Source organism: Papaver somniferum, chromosome 7, assembly GCF_003573695.1.
Source record: "Papaver somniferum cultivar HN1 chromosome 7, ASM357369v1, whole genome shotgun sequence".
Lineage (NCBI taxonomy): Eukaryota > Viridiplantae > Streptophyta > Magnoliopsida > Ranunculales > Papaveraceae > Papaver > Papaver somniferum.
Window position 1 is genome coordinate 258465194 of NC_039364.1, and position 21779 is coordinate 258486972.

A 21779-nucleotide genomic window follows, 5' to 3' on the forward strand; every position below is an offset into this window, starting at 1 on the left:
GTGCCTATGTTACCAATTTATCTGCCACTTGATTCCCACTTCTTCGTGTGAACTAAAACCCCAAAAAACGTTCACAACTTTTCAAAATATTCACTGCTTCCTTCACCACGCTCTGATTATGCCAGTCCATCATTGATTCTTTTCCTTCTACAAACTTCATGATTCTTTCACAGTCACCTTCCATCTAAAAGTCCATAAATCCAAGATCCCTTGCCCATTTTTCTCCTTGTAGTAAAGCTAAAGCTTCCGCCTTTTCTGGACATTTACACCATGTTTGTTTACTCCTGACTCATCTGAGTCGTCTGGATCTGAATCATCTGGATCTGAGTGAAATCACCTGACTCATCTGGATATGAGTCGATATGTTTGTTTTGAGTCAGATCTGACTCATCTAACTCGGAAATAAGTGAGTCAGTGGTTTGGTCCCATGAGTCAGGGGTATTTTGTTACCTGACTCAAATGAGTCCGAGTCAGGGGTTATGTCTGAGTCAGAGGTCGAGTCATATCTGACTCAAAATGGAAAACAAACGGTCTGACTGCTGACTCGGTCCGAGTCAGGGGTTGACTCAGATTCAGACGCCGAGTCAGCTGCAAACAAACAAGTTCTTAGTCCTAAGTATTCCTGAATTAGATTTAAGTCCATCTCCTGCACGGTTTCTGAGGATTAGTCCATAACCAGCATTTAAAACAGGAGAAATCCAAGAAGCATCGAAGTTTAGTTTATTGCAATTAATTGCAGGTTTAGTCCATGGATATCTTGAGTTGTTGTTTCCTGCATTTGCATTAGTATTGGACTCCGATTTATCTTGGTAGATTTGCTGCACCAGAAGTCTATGTATCTTTGAATTGAGAAAGATATTTGAACCGAAGAGGTTGTTTTCTCTTCAAAATTTCTGGTGCATCTCTCTTTCCATATAAACTAGCATTTTATTGCACATATATCAGCCATCCTTTCATTCCCTGTATACCACAAGTTATAGTGCTCTTTGAAACCTATATCAGAAGTGTCAGACATTACTCCTCCAGTGAAAGGTGGTAGGGACCAAATGGTTTTTGCAAAACAACAATAAAAGATAATATGTTGTAAATTTTCGTTATGATGATGAGAAAAGATACAAATGTTTTCTCCATTTTCCATCAGCATGACATAATTTTTCTAGTAGGTAGAGCATTGTTCATACATTTTCATAGAAAAAGCTTAACAAATTGCGGTAATTCTCTTTTCCAGAAATCATTCCAAAATTTCTCTATTTACCTATCCTTGTTATCCATGCCATTCAATTTATCATATACACATTTCACCGTAAAGATACCATTTTTGGTTAGTGTCCATCTAGGTATATCCTGATGTAAGGCATTATTAGCATTAGGAAACAAATTTATATTCAGAATTGAGTTAGCAATAATATGAGGGAAAGAAGCAATGATCCGAGTATGGTTCCACTTATTCGTATCAGAATCGATCAGATCTGATACAAGTGTTAACAATGGGTTCTTTTCAGAACATATTTGGTCTAGAGTAACATGTAGACCAGGAATCCAGTGGTCAGTCCAAATGTTGATTGAATGACCATCTCCCACCTCCCAACACAGATATTTCTGTATTAGGTTAACTCCATGCAGAATACACTTCCACATCCAAAAAGAGTTAGCATTTTTTTTATAGAGGATATATTTTTTCCTAAAATATTTCCCTGTTAGTAGTTTAACCCACCAAGAATTTGGTTCAGAGAATATCCTCCATGCAATCTTAGCTATCATTCCTAGATTCATTTTGTTTGCCTCTTTAAAACCTAAACCTCCCATGCGTATGGGTTTACAACAGAAATCCCAGGCAATAGCAAATAATCCTTTCGAATTTTCTTTGCCCTACCAGAAGTCTTTCTGGATTGCATTAATCCTATGAGTAATCTTCTTGGGAAGCTTAAAACAACCCATCTAATAAACAAGGAAACTAGAAAGAATGGATTTATTCAAAATCATTTTGCTTACTTGGTTCAAAAGTAAAGTTTTATATCATTTAGCCCTCTCTTCCATTTTTGCCACAATTGCATCAAAAGTTTTTAATTTTGATTTGTCAATGAAAAATGGGGCACCCAGATAAGAATCCTTCATGTCTACTTTTTTAATTTTTAAAAGTTTAGACATCATTCTTTTTAGTTCTGGGTGAGTTTTCTTACTAAAGAAAACATCCGATTTATCAAAATTTACCAACTGACCCGACACCACATTAAATTCATGCAAAATATTTAGTAAGTTTTTGCAACTTTGAAGATTTTCCTTTGTAAAGATTAGGCAATCATCAACGAAAAAAAAGGGTGCTACATTGGTTTACTAATATTGCTAATCTTTTTCCCCTGAATATGTTTATCTTTTTCTTTTGCAATTAAGAACCTTGAGAAAACTTCTGTGCAAATCAGGAAAAGACAAGGGGAAATAGGATCCCCTTGTCTTAATCCCCTCTCCGGTTTAAAAACGTGCCCGGTATTCCATTTAAAAAAATTGAAATTGAAGCAGTTGAGATACATCGTCTGATCATCTCACACCAGTTTTTACAAAAACCCATACATTCCGTAGTTTTATCAAGAAGTCTCAACTGACAACCATCAGGGGTTAGCCCAGTTGGCCAGGAGTCTGACTTTCAAATAGGAGGTCAGCAGTTCGAGTCTCCGCTCCAACGTAATTATACTAACTTTAACATGGGTTTAAGTTAGAGGGGACGAGTTTGCTCAGTAGGGAGTAAGCCGGTGGCTACGCTGCCAGGGGGATGGACGAGCCTATGCCCTAGCATTAAAAAAAAAGTGGATTTGGGACTCAAATACAGTCATAATCTTGTCTGTGATACCTTCGCGCACATTTGTTATCGAGCGGGTGTTTCAGCCAGAAAAGAAGTGGATTTGGGACTCCTTTCAGACAATGGACTGGCCCTACGACCCTCGGATATCCTTGTGTATGGTTGGGATACTGGTCAGGATATGTGCTTGGATGTTACTGGTGTTTCCACCTTTACGGGTGACTGAGAGCGTAATTTTATTCTTGGTCGGTCTATTGACAACGCGGTTGTGAAGAAGAGGGCAAAGTATTTTGAGAAATGTACGAGTCAGAGGCTGGGGTTTGGTGTTCTTGCCTTCACCACCTTGGGTGGGCTAGGGAGTGATACTGTGGATTTCCTGAAGAGGTTGCGAAATTACATGGCTAGTCATGATGAGAATGTTGTTGTTGGAGATCTCCTTTTTCACAGGATAGGTGTTGTTATCCAAAAAGGGATTGGAGCCCAGCTTATCGTCAGGCTTCCATCCACTACTTATAAACTCCTTTCCGTTAATGATGATTAAGATTTATTTTTTTTTTTAGAAAAAAAAGTCTCTGCTGACCCTGTCAAAAGCTTTTTGACATGTCAATTTTAACTCCTAAACCTCCAATTTTTGATTTTTTATGATTTAGTGTATAAGTTAGTTCATAGGTTATAATTACATTATCTGAAACTTGCCTATCTGATAAAAATGCAGATTTAAAGGGCGAAATTAGATTTTCCAGAAGTTTCTTGGTACGATTAGCCAGAAATTTTGAGATGACTTTAAAGGGGATATTACATAACCCTATTAGCCAGAAATCGTTTATTTTTGGTAGTAGTATCTAGGCGCCAATAACTAACACCTGTAATGACCCATAAAAAAGAAATGCGACTACCACGACTACATGTGCCACAATAAGCTAGAGCTACGAACACAAAGGGAAGAAGACCCGCCGCTGAACAAAATAAAATAATCCATGCAGAAGAAACAAAAGCATCGTTTTGGGATCTAGAAAGGATTTTTTTTTAACCAATTATTGAAACTAAAAAAAATTTATAAGTAAAAAAAGTAAAAAAAAAATCATAATCTTTCTGAATCTGAAAACAAACAACAGCAACAACAGAAAGGTATGATTTTTTCGACACGTTGAATCTCATATTCAGTTTCTTTATTTTGTTTTTATTATTATCATCACCGCATTCCAGATCTTCCAGAGAATTCTTCTGTTGAATTTAATCTTCTTTTCTCAAATCCCCAACATTATCATGATCACCATAGGAAAAAAATTGAGATTTGAGAACTGCATTTGTGTGTAAATTCATTGACTTTAATAAAAATCTGTGTAAAATGCTACAGTTTTTGATCAATCGTGAGAAATTTCCTTATGATTGGTGAAATTTGGGTTAATGAGCTTAGTGGGCAATTGAAATTTTAGGGTTTTGTTTTCGCAGGTAGGATAATTTTGAATGCAGCTGAAAGGAAGAAACTTTTGAAAATTTAAGCTCAGGGGTTTAGAACTGGGGACTATTATGTTGGGTTTTTTCAAAGACATTTGATAAGTATAGAGGGAGCAGCAAAGAATTGGTTCTGGGGTTGGTGATGATGCAGAGTAGTACCCCAGATAGTGGTGGTGATTATGTTGTGAAACTTGAACAAGTTCCGCGTTGGAGTGATGCAGAACAGAGGCTATCTTTGGCAATTCAGGATGATGATGATTCTTCTCCGTTGTATCCAAATTTGTATTCAAAGGATCCTCTTACGTCGCCTCCAGGGGTAGATAGTGGAGGTAATGGGGTATCGTCGAGGTTTCCTGTTAATCATGATGTTAATTCGAAGATTTATTTGTGGCGGGGTGACCCTTGGAATCTTGAGGTTGATGCTGTTGTCAACTCCACTAATGAGGTATGTTGATAGAAGCCTGGTAAATGAGTGTTTCAGTCTCCCTACTTTTGTGTATTGTTAATATTTTTTTGTGAAAACTAAATCAATCTTGTGTTGCATGTTTTCTTTCACATTGTTTACGCCTTGTGCTTGATTTATGAGGAGATTTGGTCTCTAACTGTGCATAGAAAAGTCAACTGTCACATGCTTGAAATTTGAGTTCAATTCAGATCCTCATATGTTTAAGTGGGTGGTGAACAGAATTTGGATGAAGCACATGGTAGCCCTGGTCTGTATGCTGCTGCTGGTCCTGGTTTGGCCGAAGAATGCACAGCATTGGTAATTTACCTTCTGTCTAACATTGAGATACCATTTCATTGAAATCTTCCTAGTTCAATTCTATGTTTAACTTGAATGAGCAAGTATTAGTTATCGCTTGGGCATAAGGTGTTGGATAAACATGGTGTACTGAACTTACCTTGTAGTTATTGCTGTTGAGCAGCAAATGAATTTCTAGAGTAACATTCTCACTTGTACCCATTAGTATTGACGTCTGATATGCATTCCTTGATATTTAGTTTCTCCTCATTCCTTGATACAAGTACCAAACTCCACTTAGCAATTCTATGGAAACATTCTGAAGAGAAGAAGACGAGTTGCTTAAGTAAACGTATGGGCTACTCTTCAGTGTTCCTCTCAGAAGTTCTTTAAACGATGCCCTTAGATCTTTTGGAACCAAGTGGGAGCTTTGAATCAGGGCGTCCTTACACAAGCCTGAGTAGTTATATTTAATTCACACTGTGATCTTCTAACCACATAAATCACCCTCACAAAAAATTGACCCTCCTATCACATATTAACAGTTCCACATACAGATTGGAATTTAAGGGTGGAATGAGTAACCCATATGGTTTTTTTATGTTTTGCTTGCTTTGGGTTGCTAAAGAAGCTTGTCCTGTAAACTGATTTGACATGCCTTCATTTCTTTACAGGGTGGATGTCGAACAGGCATGGCTAAATTTACCAACGCTTACGATCTTCCGGCTACGTAGGTTTCTTGATGTTTTTGTGTGTTTGACATTAATAACGCGCATGCCTGAGATCCTTAACTTCTGAGCTCTGATAGTATTTGTAAAATTATTTCATGTAAGAACTGATTCATTCTTTAGATCCATCTAGTAATCGTATCTTATCACTAAATTGGTTATGAGAATCATCAAGCATGCTAAAAGAGGAAGTGTTACATTGATCCTGACTAGAAGAAATCAGCTCATGGTTATCTTAGTACTTCTGAGCTTCTGTACAGATCAGATAATTCTGTGTGCATATCATGATTTTGATGTTTCAACCTTGACAATCATCATGTAATATTTTTTATTTTTTTTCCTTTCATGTTGAGGCATTCATACGTTCATGCTCTAACCTGAACCTTGTACATGGCGTTATCTTTCAGGAGGGTGATACACACTGTGGGCCCCAAATATGCAGTCAAGTATCATACCGCAGCGGAGAATGCTCTTAGTCACTGCTACCGTTCTTGTCTAGAGCTTCTTATTGAAAACGATCTTCAAAGGTCTTTATGTGGCAGATGGTTTATCCAGTGATGATTTTCTTTTGTTGGGCCTACAGTTTATGTGGACAGAAACTTAACGTATTGACATATTTGATGCAGCATTGCTGTTGGCTGTATATACAAGGAGGCTAAAAATTACCCTCGCGAACCAGCTGCTCATGTAGCAATAAGTAAAACATCTCTCTAGTCTCTTACAGTTTTTTAACTCATTCTTCGGAGATTCTCTATATATTTATATAGTTTTATCACTCATCTCTCATATGCAATAATCAGGGACGGTGCGACGATTTCTTGAGAAGCAGAAAGACAAAATCACGGCTGTTGTTTTTTGTACTACCACGTCAGCTGATACTGAGATATATAAAAGGTACTCTTCCATTTTATTTTTGTTTTTTTAACTGCAACTGGGGTCTTATTTCTTTGCTGACATTTTACCATGAAACAGGTTGCTTCCTCTTTACTTCCCTCGAGATAAATTAGAGGAGGAGGTGGCAGTAACAAAGCTTCCTGCTGATGTCGGAGATGAGAATGGTGAAACGATCATTTATGAACGCAAAATCAGAATAAAACCTTTACCCACCGTCACAAAGACTGCCCCTACGACTCCAACTGCTCCAGTGGATCTTCCTGTCAGTGATAATGGGTTGAAAATAAGGCGGTTAGTGAGAATTTTTTTTCTTCTTTCTAAATTGTGAAGTTTTCCTTGATTGCCATAGAGTATTGCGTTTCCTTCCCTGCATATATTTTTTACACGAATATGCTATGTTATCAGGAGCTCGTCCTTTCTGGATACCTACTTGGATCCTGCATTCATGTCCATAAGCAGAGATCCAGATGAGAGACATAGAGAGCAGAGGGAAAAAGCAGCAGCTCAAGCAAAGGGTGGTTTTAATTGTGGTAAGTTGCTTGGATTTGGTGAGCTTGGTGGTCCCTCTTTATCGGCTGTTGAGGAATACTCGCTTCACTCCAGATATTTAGCAAAAGCAAATTCTCTCAGTCTTTCTGAAATTGCAGAAATGAGAATTGTGTAAGTTTATCAGTGCTGCGTTATGTTTTCTTATGTCAGCATACACCATCAAAGATTTTGACTTTCATTGGCATTTCATTGACCAAAATCTGCATAGGTTATTTTAAATTTGTAGCAGTTGGGAATAATAATTTTTATCACCTCAGCTAGCTTATTTCATTTAAAATTTAAAATCTTACTTCTTCTGTGATCTCATCTAGCAATCTTCTTTTGGGATATTAGTTATTGCGGCGGTGTAGATTGTGAAGGCCGCCCTGTAATGGTTGTTGTAGGAGCCCACTTTCTACTGCGATGTCTCGATCTGGAGCGCTTTGTGCTCTATGTAGTAAAGGTAAAAATTATCTATTTCATCCATGTAGGGCGTTATTAGTGTCTCTCATTACTGGCTTCTTGCGTATAACTCAACTCAAGAGCTAATGTTTTATTTTTCTTTATAATCAGGAGTTTGAACCTCTGATACAGAAGCCGTATTCCATTGTCTACTTTCACTCTGCAGCATCTTTGCAGCTGTAAGTATGGTGGCTGTAACTGATATCAATTGGTTTTCGAACATACAACATGTTTACTGCATATGATATTTCTTTGTTTCATCGATGTCTCTATTTAACTTGCATCTTTCATTAAAGAGTTGCTAGATAATTTTTATATCAAGTAGTTTGTAGTTTTTTAGATTCCTGGTGTTGGTTTTTTATGGTTTTCCCAACAAATGAAAGTTAGTCTAAGCTAATCCTTTTTAGATTAAATTAAACCAAGTTAGTAGTAATACGTATTAAGATGTGTTTTTAATCATGCACTAAAGACTAGCTCAAGGAAAAAGATAGAGAGTCACGTGGCAAGCTTGACAAAGACTCTCTTCCTCTTGCAATAAAAACAGAATCAGTTTCATCCCGCTTTGAAGCATGAGGAAATAGAAGTGGTTTATGAACTGATCATGTTTGGTATATACTATATATGGAGTTTATGTGAGCTGTAGATCATGTTTATACTAGGGTCAGATTCGTTTTCAATGCGTGCTTAAGTTAATATTATGTGTAAGTCTAAGTGATGATGACTATAGAGCTGAAAAGCTAGCATTCTATGTCTTTTTCTCCTAATTATTACATGTTCTTCAACTAGGATTCGTATGATCTAGTTTTTTGAGTTTATATTTTTAATAACTCGATGAAATTCTTCATAGATACGGAGTTCTATTAGTTAAAGTGTGTAAAATTGTGGCGGAAGTAACAAGTCAATACTAGACCTATTTCTATATCAAGTAGATTTGGACTTCAAAGAGCAGTAGTCCGTTGAAACCACGTAGTCTGAATTTTCAGTTTGAAATTTGTATAAACTGTAAAGAATCTGTACTTTTTATTACTAGGCTCAGCGTTGCAAAGGTGATGCCTTGAGAGTCATGAAATAAGCATGTGAGCTGCAGAACATGTTACTACTTGGGTGAAATTCGTTTACGACATATGGTTAAGTTAGCAACATGTTTAGATCTAAGTAATGATGATTAAAGAGCTGAAGATTTAATACCCGTTTCTTAATTTCTCATCTCAACATCTTTTTGTGCTGATGAATTTTCAATTTGGACTTGATAGTCAACCGGATTTGGGATGGATGAGGCGTTTACAACAAATTCTTGGTCGGAAACACCAGCGTAATCTGCATGTAAGCACACATTTCTTCAACTTTCCTGTTTAAAGTATACATTCTTTCACACGGGAAGTTTGATATCTTACCTATTTATATACAGGCGATATATGTACTCCACCCAACATTAGGGTTGAAGACTGCAATTCTTGGCTTGCAACTGTTTGTAGATGGCGAGGTAAGTGATGGCATCTCACCGTGTATCTCAAGTGTATGGCAGAGTTTTAGGAGTCGAATCCTTTTCCCTCGGTATCAATCTTCTATAAAACCTCAGCCTTAGATTTTCCCTTGTTATTTAGGTGTGGAGGAAAGTCGTTTACGTTGATAGGCTTCTGCAGCTGTTCAAACACGTTACTCGTGAGCAGTTATCTATTCCAGACTTTGTTTTCCAGTTGAGTGCTTCTTGCATCCTTTTTTCTTAACAATATGAGTTTTGCGGGTTTCAATGCTAATGGTATATGGTTAAACACAGGCATGATCTAGAAGTAAATGGAGGGAAGGGTCTTATTGTTGATCCAAGAACAAAATATGTATATCAAAGACCTCACGAACAGTGACACAATGCGGAACTACACCGGTTTTGTTTTATAAATTTAATCATTTGTTTTTTCTTTTTTTTTCGTGGATGAGAGATCTATTTTCTTCTTACTTTTTTTTTTTTTTTTTTTTTTTTTTTTTTTTTTTTTTTGTGTACAGTAGTTGACATTTCCTGCTATCATCTTTTTTCCTTTCTCTGTAACTAAACTTTGTCTGTAATCTGAAAATGTCAATCATCAATGTAAAATAAGAATCAACATACGAATCATCAATTTAGAAGCTGGAAATTTGTTCCATAATCTGATTTCTTTGCTCAGTCAGACATCTGTTTTCTGATTTCTAGCTGGAAATTTGTTCCATAATCTGATTTCTTTGCTCAGTCAGCTCTGGACTTTTCTGATTTCTAGCTGTTTCCTAATCTGATTTCTTTGCCATATACCTTCTAAAAACAGGGGTTTCCTTTTCTTGGCTATATTCGCTATAAATAAGACCTCCTCAACTCCTCTTTTTATTATTTTCCTCAGCAAAAGAAAAACAAAATCTCTATTGATTCTCTGATTTCAAGCCTTATATGTTTGAACGAGTTGCACTCTTTTTGGGCTCTGTTAGATTGCTTGGTATCAAGTTCCAAGCCTTTACTAGAAGAAGGTTACTGTATTCATTCTTGAAGGATGGCGTTGCAGAACATAGGTGCCGCTAACAGCAGGGATGCGTTTTACAGGTACAAGATGCCAAGGATGTTAACAAAGATTGAAGGTCGCGGGAACAGGATCAAGACTAATGTGGTAAACATGGTTGACATAGCAAAAGCATTGGCCGGACCTGCGTCTTATACCACCAAATATTTTGGTTATGAGCTCGGAGCACAGTCCAAATTTGATGAAAAAACTGGAGTTGCTCTCGTCAATGGTGCGCATGACACTGCTAAGCTTGCTGGTTTGCTTGACAACTTCATTAAGAAGTTTGTCCAGTGCTATGGATGTGGGAACCCTGAGACTGAGGTTATCATCACCAAAACCAAGATGATCCAATTAAAATGTGCTGCCTGTGGTTTTGTTTCTGATGTTGACGTGAGGGACAAGCTCACAGCTTTCATAGTAAAGAATCCGCCTGCGCAGAAGAAGGGTGGAAAAGATAAGAAGGCAATGCGGAGGGCTGAGAAAGAAAGACTAAAAGAAGGCGAGGCTGCTGATGACAGTGTTGCACATGAGGAGAAAGAGGAGGAAGATGATGGTGTTCAGTGGGCTACTGATACATCACTGGAAGCAGCTCGAAAACGTATACAAGAACAGTTGAGTGCTGTCACAGCTGACATGGTTATGCTTATCACAGCTGAGGCTAAAATGGAAAAGCCAAAACCTGCTGCAAAGAAAGTGGTTGCTGCAGCTACTAATGGTACAGCTGCTGCAGTGAATGATGAACCTGAAGCAAAATCTCGCGCTGTAACTGAAAACGGCAAGTCAGCTAATGGCATTGGTGCTCACAAACAACTAGTTGAGAAAATCCAAGGGAATCTGAAGGGTTGTAGCATTGGACAGTTGAAATCCCTTTTAAGATCTCTGAACGGCGGTTCTAATTCCCCACAGGATGTCATGAACGCTCTTATTGACGCACTTTTTGGAGGTGTTGTACACTATGGGTTCTCCAAGGAAGTGACGAAGAAGAAGAACTACCTTGCTGCTGCAACTCATGATAACGAAGGATCGCAAATTCTTCTTCTGCGAGCTATTGATGCTTTCTGTGAAAAATCTGGCCCTGAAGTTGTGAAGGAGGTTGCGTTAGTTCTGAAAACACTCTATGATGAAGATGTTCTGGAGGAAGAGTACATTGTTCAGTGGTTCAATGAAGGAATTGCTGCTGGTGGCAGAAAAAATTCACAGATATGGAAGAATCTCAAGCCCTTCATTGTCTGGTTGCAGAGTGCTGAATCCGAATCTGAGTAGAGATTCCCGGGATGATAGATTGTTTTATGTAATCGTTTTATTTATGTTTGTTTTGGTAAAGTTTTAGTTGCAGTTAAATTGAGAGATTGTTATGCAACTCCATTCAGTGAAGACAATCTAAATGTTCCCTTGGCCTTGTTACTGGTAAGCTGATTGTGGCTTTTTTATTTTGAAAAAAAGAAATGAAATGTTCACTGCAGGGATTCGAACTGCTAACCTAAAAATGGCAAAAGAAGATTATTTGTTGCTGTTCTTTTTGGAAAGTACTATGCTCTGGGTTACTCGAGCATATCTGCTCTGGCAGCATTGTTTTATGATTTGAATGGTGTTTAATCAATTTAGATAATTTAGGAAAGTTTTCATTTGACAAATGACTTTGCAAGTTGTTACAATCCAAATCCACACGAAAATATCATTTTTCCTGACACGGTGAGAAAATATTATTTTTTCTGAGAAAGAAAATTACCGGATGTATAAACCAAAATATGGTTGCATAATATGTAATGCATTTTTTTGTGGTGGTTTGCATAATGGTTATGGTGGCTAAAGTGAATGTACCACTTTTCTTAAAACAGAGGAGTACATCTTTTTATTAGTTACAACGGAAAATAAGTTGATGCATAAACTAAAATATGGCTACATAAAGTATTATGTATCCTTTGTGGTGGTTTGCATAATGAATATACGTATAACTTTTGAAAATTGTGACTAAAATGATAAAATCCTCCGAATTTTTCGTAAAAATTTGATATTGTTGTTTATACTCATTGTGTAGATTTTTTTATAATCTTTCCAACGATATAAAACTTGTAAAATTCCAAGACACGAATTTTTGAACATGTTATATTAAAGTTTGGTTACCAATTATACCCCTAAAAATAGGATACATAGAGTTATTGTAATTGGACTAAAAGGAAGGAACAATTTGGAAATTTACAGGGTATGACACCAAACCACCCAAATCCAATCTTTGTGTGCCAAATTGAAAAGAAAAAAGTCATGCTTCACGTTTGCCACAAAATCACCACACATAGAATCCTCCCTCGCGTCGCTCGGTCGGCCTAATTAAATAGTTGGTTTGTGATGTTACTGCATCCTCCGCTTGATTTGTTTTCTTGATAAGAAAGCTCTTCGTTTCGAGAGAAATGCTTGTTTTGACATGGATGTTGCCAAGATCCTGCGAGCGATAATGATGAACGACCAGGTCTCGGTTGCAGAGTTAATTCCTCATTCTAGACAAGTTTCACTTGTTCCTCTTGTTGCTGTTGGAATAGATTCTTACGGCTCGAGCTTACTCCTTTGTGGTAAAGCTTCACTTGCTACTATAACTAGAAGACTTATATAGTCTTCTTGTCAATAATTATTTCTTGGAGAGATTTTTCCATTTCGATGATCCAAGATTCAAGAAAGTAATATAAGACTTGGAAAATTGAATGTCGCTCACACTACCATCTCCGGAGGCTGGTTTTCGGTGCCTGTTATCTTGATGCTTCTGTTGGAAATTGTTGGCTTCAATATGCGAAGTCCTGTCGTTCTGCTGGTCATAATGAGATAGCTAATAGAGCAATTCTAGAATCCCAGACGTCTGGGGAAGCCAATTTTCACATCGTAGAATTACAACAAGCTTTTTTCAATTTTCCTATGGATGTCATAGGATCTGTTGTGGTCGCATCACTTACTATTTAACCACTTGTCCCACTGACCATTATATGATGAAGTCTTAATATCGATCAATGGATTCCCTTCAATGCTTTATATTACCCCGAGTGTATTGGTTTGAACACAGTCACACTGTTGAAGTAAGATAATGTCTGTTTTCGCCAAGATTTCTGAGGAGGGACTTCTATGACTGCCATAAGATCTCTGAGATAGTACATAATGATAAATATAAATTCACCTTCGTAATTATTTTTTTGGTTTCTCAGTTACTTTTTGTTAGTAATGATGGTATTGAATGCCAATTTCTCTGCAAGCAGAAAGATTATCTAGCGAAGGATGTATGCATGATGGAGTTTGTGTCGATGATTAACCATTTTTTAGCAAAATATTCAGAAAGCCGTCGGAAGAAACTTTACATACGTACCTTCGCTGTGATCCCGCTGATAGAGGACTGTTGTATGGTAAAATGTGCTCCCACACCCGAGGTTTATGATATATACCGCAGTATATCTATAGTGCCCATGGTAAATTAATCCCCTGATTGTGTTCACGTCGATTTTAGTTGTATGCTTGATAAGGGTCTGCAGTTGGTGAAACCTAAGCTAGTGTCTTTCAGATTAACCCAAAAAAAAAAAAAAAAAAAAAAAAAAAAAGGCATTGCTTTAGCCTATGCTTATTTCTAAATAGGTATAAAATAGTTGTTTTAACGATTGAAACGTTTAATGTGTGATTTGCTCCTTCTAGAGAACACGACACTACAAAACAAGTGGCTTCTAGGGACGGATGAAAAACCGTCACAAAAACCTCTTGGGACGGTTTTTGGGACGCTTTTTAATCGTCCCAAGAGGCCTTCTATTTTGTAGTGCGATCGATGGGTTGGGCATAACTGGATACGAGGGGATTTTCTTGACGGTCTGAAAAATAACACTTTCAGTGCTTATACACATAAACAAAATCTAATAAGTGTTTTTGAGACTTTCATTCATGATCCTCTTGTAGAGTGGATGTAATCTCGCAATTCTAGTGGAGTGGAAGTTTAGAATCCCCATGCTCATACTCTCATATATGAACACTCGATCATGTTGATACATCAAAAGGATATTGTTCTACAAATTCTGAAAATCCAGATAATTCTTCCGGAGAAACTCTTGAAAAATGAACAAGATGCTTCTCCATCATTCATTACTATGAAAAAGAATATGCAAGAGACATTTCTTAAAAGCTTGAAAATATATTCGTAATTAAAAACCTAAGTTATTACAAGACCATTTCAATTAGATTTAAATAGTATTTTGACAAAGATTTAAATTATCATTCATTCTTTTTGATAAGCTAGTATTTTGGATTTGGTAACAAATGTGATATTTGGTTCAAATAAATATCACCCCAAGCTAATAAAATATCAAACGACAAACAAGATTTATTTTACATTATATGTGATACCACATTTTACACATATATAATACATTTAACTCATGCATACTCTTAATTCAAAGGCCTACGCCTAAATGATATCATGAAATAGGAGGATCTGTGATCTTGTTTGATGAGCAAATAAATCAAGTACAAAGCTACAATTGAAAACAATGCTATGAATGCAACAACGATAAGCCAACCAATTGAAACAGAATCTATGCTGACAATGTCTTGCCAAATACCTCGCACCATTTTATTTTATCTCTGGCTATGGCTCTTAGAAATGATGAATACAAACAAGCAGGATAAATTCTATCCCTGCCTCAATCGTTTATATAGAGTGTTAAAGTGCATATAGGTAGATGCATGGAAACTTCCTACAACCTAAATTAAAGTGTTATGATTTGTTTCAACAGTTATAAGTCCATCTCATATTTCCAGTTCCCTTTTAATTTCTTGACAATGCTCTTACCCAATGCCTCTTATTGTTGAGACCTTTTTCCTAATGTGGAATTAATTCACATGAGACTATTTGACTTGTGGTTGATTACAGCTATGCACAGTAATTCAACTTGGTATTAAATTACATTATGGATGGATGATATCTTGTTTTAACTACATGGAGATACTTATTTCATGATATCATTAAGGCGTAGGCCTTACAGGATTACATATAATAAGTCTTACATTATCTATCTGGTTTCACAACACAAGAATGTATTTCTAATTTTATATAGTTTTACAAAATCCAACCATTGATAATTACTAATAATTTTTACATAGCTATTTGATCATAAATATTACTTTAGTCATTAAATATTTACTAATGAGATTTTAATTAGATAAAGTTCATTACAATACTATTTGATAAGTGTTAATATTAATTTTGTTATGATTATTAGTGATCATATTATCATTTATTATTATTAACATTTATGGTCGAACTATTATCTTAATTACTTTTTATAATTTCATAGATTATTAATCTAATTTAATAGATTATTGGTTCTAAATACAAGAGAGGGCCTCTATTAGTTTCTAAGCAAAAGTGGGGGTCTATCAGCTCACTAATAGAAACAAGTCTTCCTAATATGAATAGTAATCCATGTTTGTAGTTGGCTTGTCCAGGTTAGCAAGACCCCACGATGATTTCCTACGAACAAAGACAACATAAACACACCAGAATTACAAACCTCACTATTCCCCAGTGTTGGATTATTTAAGTGTTAAATAACTGAGACTAACTAATCTCTAATTTTATAATAAAATTTCTACACTATACTATAATTGGTTTCAACCTACAATTTTTACTTCATAATTAACTATACACACAAAATAAGGAGCAAGCAATCAACATGTCATGCACATCAATCAGATCAATACATAAATATTTTAGTTATTGATTGTTTTTAGTGAATTAAGATTTATCTCACAAACCCAACCCAGTTCTAAACTAATCTAATAATATATCTGGCACTGGCTATTATCTATTATTTCCCATGTTACTATCGCAAATCGATCACAATCATCCATTTTCGCCAGCCACATTGAATGGCGTAAATCCAATTTCAGACGATCAAAGAGGCGCTAGCATGATCGCTGGCGGCTCATCTCCATCCCCAGCTGATCGAATTACATGTGGTGATCCAGAAGCACGTCGAACCGCTTTCCCAAAGTAGCGCGGTCGCGCTCTTATAAAGCCCTAAATTGAATAAGTGGCGTTACACAACTGCCGCGAATCAATCACGGCCGTGCATCTTCGCCATCCTGGTCAGATGGCCTAGATCTAATTTCAGTAGGCCAACGAGATGCTTGCACACTCACCAGCAGCCCATCTGTGCGTATACCTAGTCGGTCTGTCCAAATCAGTGGCAAACACCACAAATCATTTGGCCTAATGTTAGGGTGGCTGCACGAATTCAAACCCTAAAATACAATCAACAGCAGCATACAACTTCCGCAGATCATCTCGTCCTTCCAACTTCGCTAGCTTGGTCGGACGGTTTAGATCGGATTCTAGGTGGCCAACAGGGTGACGACGTGATCATCAGCCACCCCTCCTCCACAAGGAGACCAAGTTGTAGTTCACCCATAGGGCTCTCGAACGATCACCCAAAGTTGGTCGGTCGTGCTACTTCTTTTAAGATGCTCAATTCGTGACTGATTCGATCGATCTCTAAAACAACAATGCTTCATGCACATCGATTATTTTGAGCTGCTTAAAGGCGATGCTTTACGTGCATCAAATACATAAGATATTTCATATCGGCCTCATAAACAACTTAATTGTTAACCTAATAGCACCATATGCTATTCTTTTCGGCAAGTCCCCACGACTTGACCCACTTATTCGAGACATCAAACATGTAACAAACTGGAGGATACTTACTGGGTATTGGTCTGGTGGTTTACAGCTTGCAGCGTGCAACGCTCCCATTACGAGAACGTGTCAGGAAAGGACGAACGGTTAACAACGATGAGAGTAGTGGGTGAAGATGTGACCACGTGATGATCACCACCTCTTACACAACCCCACTACTCCACTACTTAATCTTATCCACTTCCTACGAGAACAGGGTTGTGCTCAAATGACTTGTATAAATAGGTTTTCCACCTATTTCAACAAAGGACACAAGTGTTATCAACACAAGTATCCAGAAACCATTTTTCTGATACAAGTCATAAACAACCACACCTTTATAATTCAACATCCTGATTTCAAAAACCTTCTCCGCTTCCCTCCCTAAGATCAACCCTTCTCCTTCACTTTGTGACCAAATTGAATCTGGAACGACCATTTCTTGGTTTAGGCCAGAGTCTTACAGATTGATCTCTCGAATCTAAAGTACTCCCGTGCAGTGCATTTTTTAGGGTTTGAATTCGTTTCTCATCAACACACCCAAATTTACCAAAAACAGCAGAACCAGTTTTTACCCTCAAACAACAGCCTCAAGCCAAGACCACAATTTAATCTTCATCCTCTTCCTAAGTTCATCACAAATTTCAATTTCATCAACAACCTCTAGTCACATAACCCTAATTCTAAAACATCAGCAGCAACCCAAATTCACCAATTCATCTTCCTGCCAATACCAATAAGTTGATTCCCAATTACAAACTCAAACCCTAGTTTTCAATTCTTCTCTGCAGAACCTTAAACCAGCAACCAAACTTCAATCCTCTGACCAATTCATCCTCTTCATCTGCAGATTCCATTTCAGACTTCCTAATATGCATGAACTCTAATTTACGTTGATTCAGGGAAGAACAGAAACCCTAATTTTCTATGAAATCAAAATTAACCTTCATATAACCATCTACACTTCGATTAACAACAAACCCACTCTATTATCGATCAAAACGAAATGATTTCATAAAAAAAATCAATGAAAAACGAAACCCTAAATCAGCTTACCAAAACTTTATTCTTCCAGAACTCAATCGACATTAGCAGCATCACCTTCTTCCTCAGTTCAACATGATACTAAGCTCTTGTGAATTGTTCATACAAACTCACCTCAATTCCTTGAAAAGAATTCGGCAGAGAGGAGGAGAAGAAGAACAGAAGAAATAGAAGAATATGCAAAATTACTGATACACCCAACGATTCAGATATAGGCAGCCACAGTCGGTCTAAGTGCAAAAAGACTATTTTTCTATTCTCACTAATCTGATAATATCTTATTCGACCGGTGAATGATTGACGCGTTCGAGTAGTCAATTGCGCATAACTTTTCGATATCTATCTAGTGCTACTAGGTTCATATTTAGATCGTTTTTAGATTAGTTTTTATTAGTTAATGTTTGTCTCTAATTGATCGAGTCATTAGCGGCTAAATCTTCACTTGACTGGTCTGATAGTGTTGACGAATTTGAGGGTCCTTATAGCACGGTCGCCCTAATTAGTGTTCCTACGCATCCAGGGATGACCAAGAAAATTATGAAATGGCCAAAGTGATAACAGGTGTCATGAAATATATGATCGTCAATTCGCGGAAGCAAAAGGAGAAAATAAGAAAATGAAAAGACTAAACGAAAAAGATAGATATCTTATGACATGGTCACCAGAAGAAGCAAAACCCATTTTATATACAAAAAAAAAAGGTTTAGAGATGCAAGCATACAAGTAAAAGCACCACAGTAGAAAACATCCAAAAACACATGACATAGTCTCCCGTCAATCCAAAAATAAAAATGCATGCTCACAATCAGCTGCCTCAAAAACTTGCATTTTGTGTATGTCAAGATTAAAATTTGTGTTACCTAGTCATACTTTCCGTCGGCGCATCTGGGACTCCTCGTCGACTTCTGAACAAATAATATTAAGAGCATGAAGGTTTTAAAATTGCATAATATCTAATTGGTTCATGTTATCAATTGTGGAGAGGTGATTGATTAATCTAGGTTGTTCTTCGGGAATATAAGTCTGGATTATCAATTGGTTCCTGTTACCTTGATTTTAAATCTAAAGACAGAACAAAACCTAGGGTTTATCTGTGGGAGACAGATTTATTCTTTCAATAGACTTTTCTGTGTGAGACAGATTCGTTTATTATCAAGTCTGTGATTTTGGGTTGCAACAACTCTTAGTTGTGGGTGAGATCATCTAAGGGAATCAAGTACGCAGTGTCCTACTGGGATCAGATGCGTAGGAGTAAAACTGTACCTTGTATTGGTGGGAGATTGGTAGGGGTTCAACTATAGATCAGTCCAAAGTTATCTTGGAGTAGGCTAGTGTCTGTAGCGGCTTAATACAATGTGTATTCAATCTGGACTAGGTCCCGGGGTTTTTCTGCATTTGCGGTTTCCTCGTTAACAAAACTTCTGGTGTCTGTGTTATTTCTTTTCCGCATTATATTTTATATAATAGAAATAATACAGGTTGTGCGTTCGTGATCATCAATTGGAAATCCAACCTTTGGTTGTTGATTGATATTGATTGATCCTTGGACATTGGTCTTTGGTACCTTCCAAGTTATTCCTTGTATTTGATAAAGACTCGCTATTGATTTTAGCTTGAGTAGAAATCAAATCAAGAGAGAGATATTAACTCCTTGAGATACTTTTATCTAGATTGAGTCTGACTGTCTAGTTGATTCTCTAGCAAAGTATTTCGGAGTTAGTCCATACAGATTGCTAAGCGAAATATTGGGTGGTGTTGTTAGACCCCTGCTTTTTCTATTGGTATCAGAGCAGGCAAATACTGTAAACCTAACAAGTTTGTGTTTGATCGTTCCTTTTAAATTGTCCCATGGGAAATTTATTAGGAAAGATTGCTCCTGGCATCTGTAACGCACACCAGAATTGCTTAAGGATTGTTCGAGGATTATTATGGCTAAAACCTCCTGGCTTTCATGATAATCTCTTTTCATCTAAAAGGGAAGTTTTAGATGATAAGATGCAATCTAAAGGAAAAAATAAAAAGAAGGGTAAACGCTCAATACGCTCAAGGATATGGAAACTCTCTAGATTAACTCTTGATCTCTATGAGGAATATTATCGTGATGGATCAATTGACAAAGATCCGTTTAAAGCGTTCGAAGGCGTTTTTAAGTTCTTAGAAAAGCTTAATCCTCATAAGTCTAAGAATTATTCCGGAAAGGGTGTTGATTGTGTTAAGTCTGTTAATACTGTACAACCCAGAAATCGGAAATATCTTTCTTCCATCCCGAACAAACGGAGGATAGAAATCTCTAGCTGTCCCGACTATCATCATTATTTTGATTATACTACAGGGACTGTTCACACTTATCAACCAGACATGCCACATGAGAACGTCTCTGCGCATCATGCCTCTTGCTATCAATGATGACATTTACCCCATTTGTATATATCTTGAAGTGGGGAAAGAAATGGTTTAAGTTGTGTACTGTTGTATTGTTTTGCTTTTTAATGCGTATGTTGGCTTTCACTTATTTTGGTCGCATACCTTAATGTGAAAAAGGGCTAAGAATATCTCTTTTTTCTCATGGATCACGTTAGTTCATCCCAAGCCCATGAATGGGGGATATATATATACGCGTGGTCCGCGAACTCTCTTTTTCCTTATTCCGTCCGCGTACGTGAACTAGGGTTTGATGTTCTCCACTATTAGAAATTCTTTGAAGAAATCAATAGGGAGGGTGTTTGAAGTTCTCTATCCAAGTAAGTATTATCCTCTTGCTCCTCTCAATTTCTTAGAACTATGGTGAATCCTAAGGTTACAAAAAGGAGTTCCAAAGAATCAAAATCCTCTAGTTTGAATCCTTCTCTTAATCAAAGCTCTCTTAGAATTAGGCTTGTGAATGATGATTGTAATTGAGTGTTTGATAAAATTGCCAATAAGGGTTTTATTCTAGAAAAGAGGATTGATTTTTCAAGTGGGCATGAAGAAGATTTAGTATGTATTTCAAAATTCAAGCTTGGAAATATCTTTGATGGTCTAGGTCAAGCATTTGATTCTCTTACAAGGATTTTATATGCCAATATTCATGATGTTGATTATAACAAATTGGAATTCAAGTCCATGATTGGTAAGAAAAGGTTCCTTGTTGATAGAGACCTAATTTCAAGGATTACTAATATTTCATTAGGAAACGTACGGCTTCTTAGACCCGATGATGAACGTCCTACATGTGATGATATTTCCATTGGACTTTGTGGTAAGAAGGTCGTTTTGGGTCAAGGAAAGTTTCCCACTAATGATCTTAGTATCGCCTTGTTGGCATTTGGAAAACTTGGTATTCCCAACCTTTGTCCCTCCACTATCGAGAATTCTTGGTGGAGTCATGACTTTGCGGAATTGGTTTATTTCCTTAATTCGGGTAATTCTAGTCTCGATGTTTGTGGATTCATTATCTCTCAAATGATTTCGATGACTTTTCTCGTCAAAATGTTGGGATACCCTTGCTTGATTAGTCGCATTTGTCAAGATCGTGGGTGTGATTTTATTGGAAATTCTATTGGGGTTCCCAAGTTGGTTCGTCCATGTACCTTTAGGCGTGTAAAGGAAAATGCCTATAAGCGACAAATAATTGCTTCTCTTGATTTTAGCGACACTACTACAACAGGTCTTCTTCAAAAGATTCATGAAGGTGTACAAGAAGTTGATTCTAGAGTGAGGTGTGTTCAAGAACAATTGTCCTTGGTTGCAACAAAGTTTCCCGAACTCAAAGAGGAGTTGATCACAATTCAAGCTTCTTGGAATATCTTGGAAGGAGAAGAAGAAGAAGAAGAATAAGAAGAGTAGTTCGTGTTGACATTAATGCCTAGGATGTCTTCTTTTTGGATTTGTTGGAAGAATAACTAGTTCTTTGAATAGCGAAGATTGTGAC

The 21779-nt window shown here is 37.0% G+C and overlaps 1 protein-coding gene and 1 pseudogene across 1 annotated transcript; both read left to right on the forward strand.

The window, feature by feature from the left end:
- The first annotated feature begins 3724 nt into the window (after window positions 1–3724).
- LOC113300203 overlaps window positions 3725–21779 on the forward strand; it is a 54810-nt pseudogene continuing 36755 nt past the window's right edge.
- LOC113300204 (eukaryotic translation initiation factor 5-like) lies at window positions 10120–11439 on the forward strand. The gene has a single exon (XM_026549412.1). The coding sequence runs from the start codon at window positions 10120–10122 to the stop codon at window positions 11389–11391; it is 1272 nt and encodes a 423-aa protein (XP_026405197.1). The 3' UTR covers window positions 11392–11439.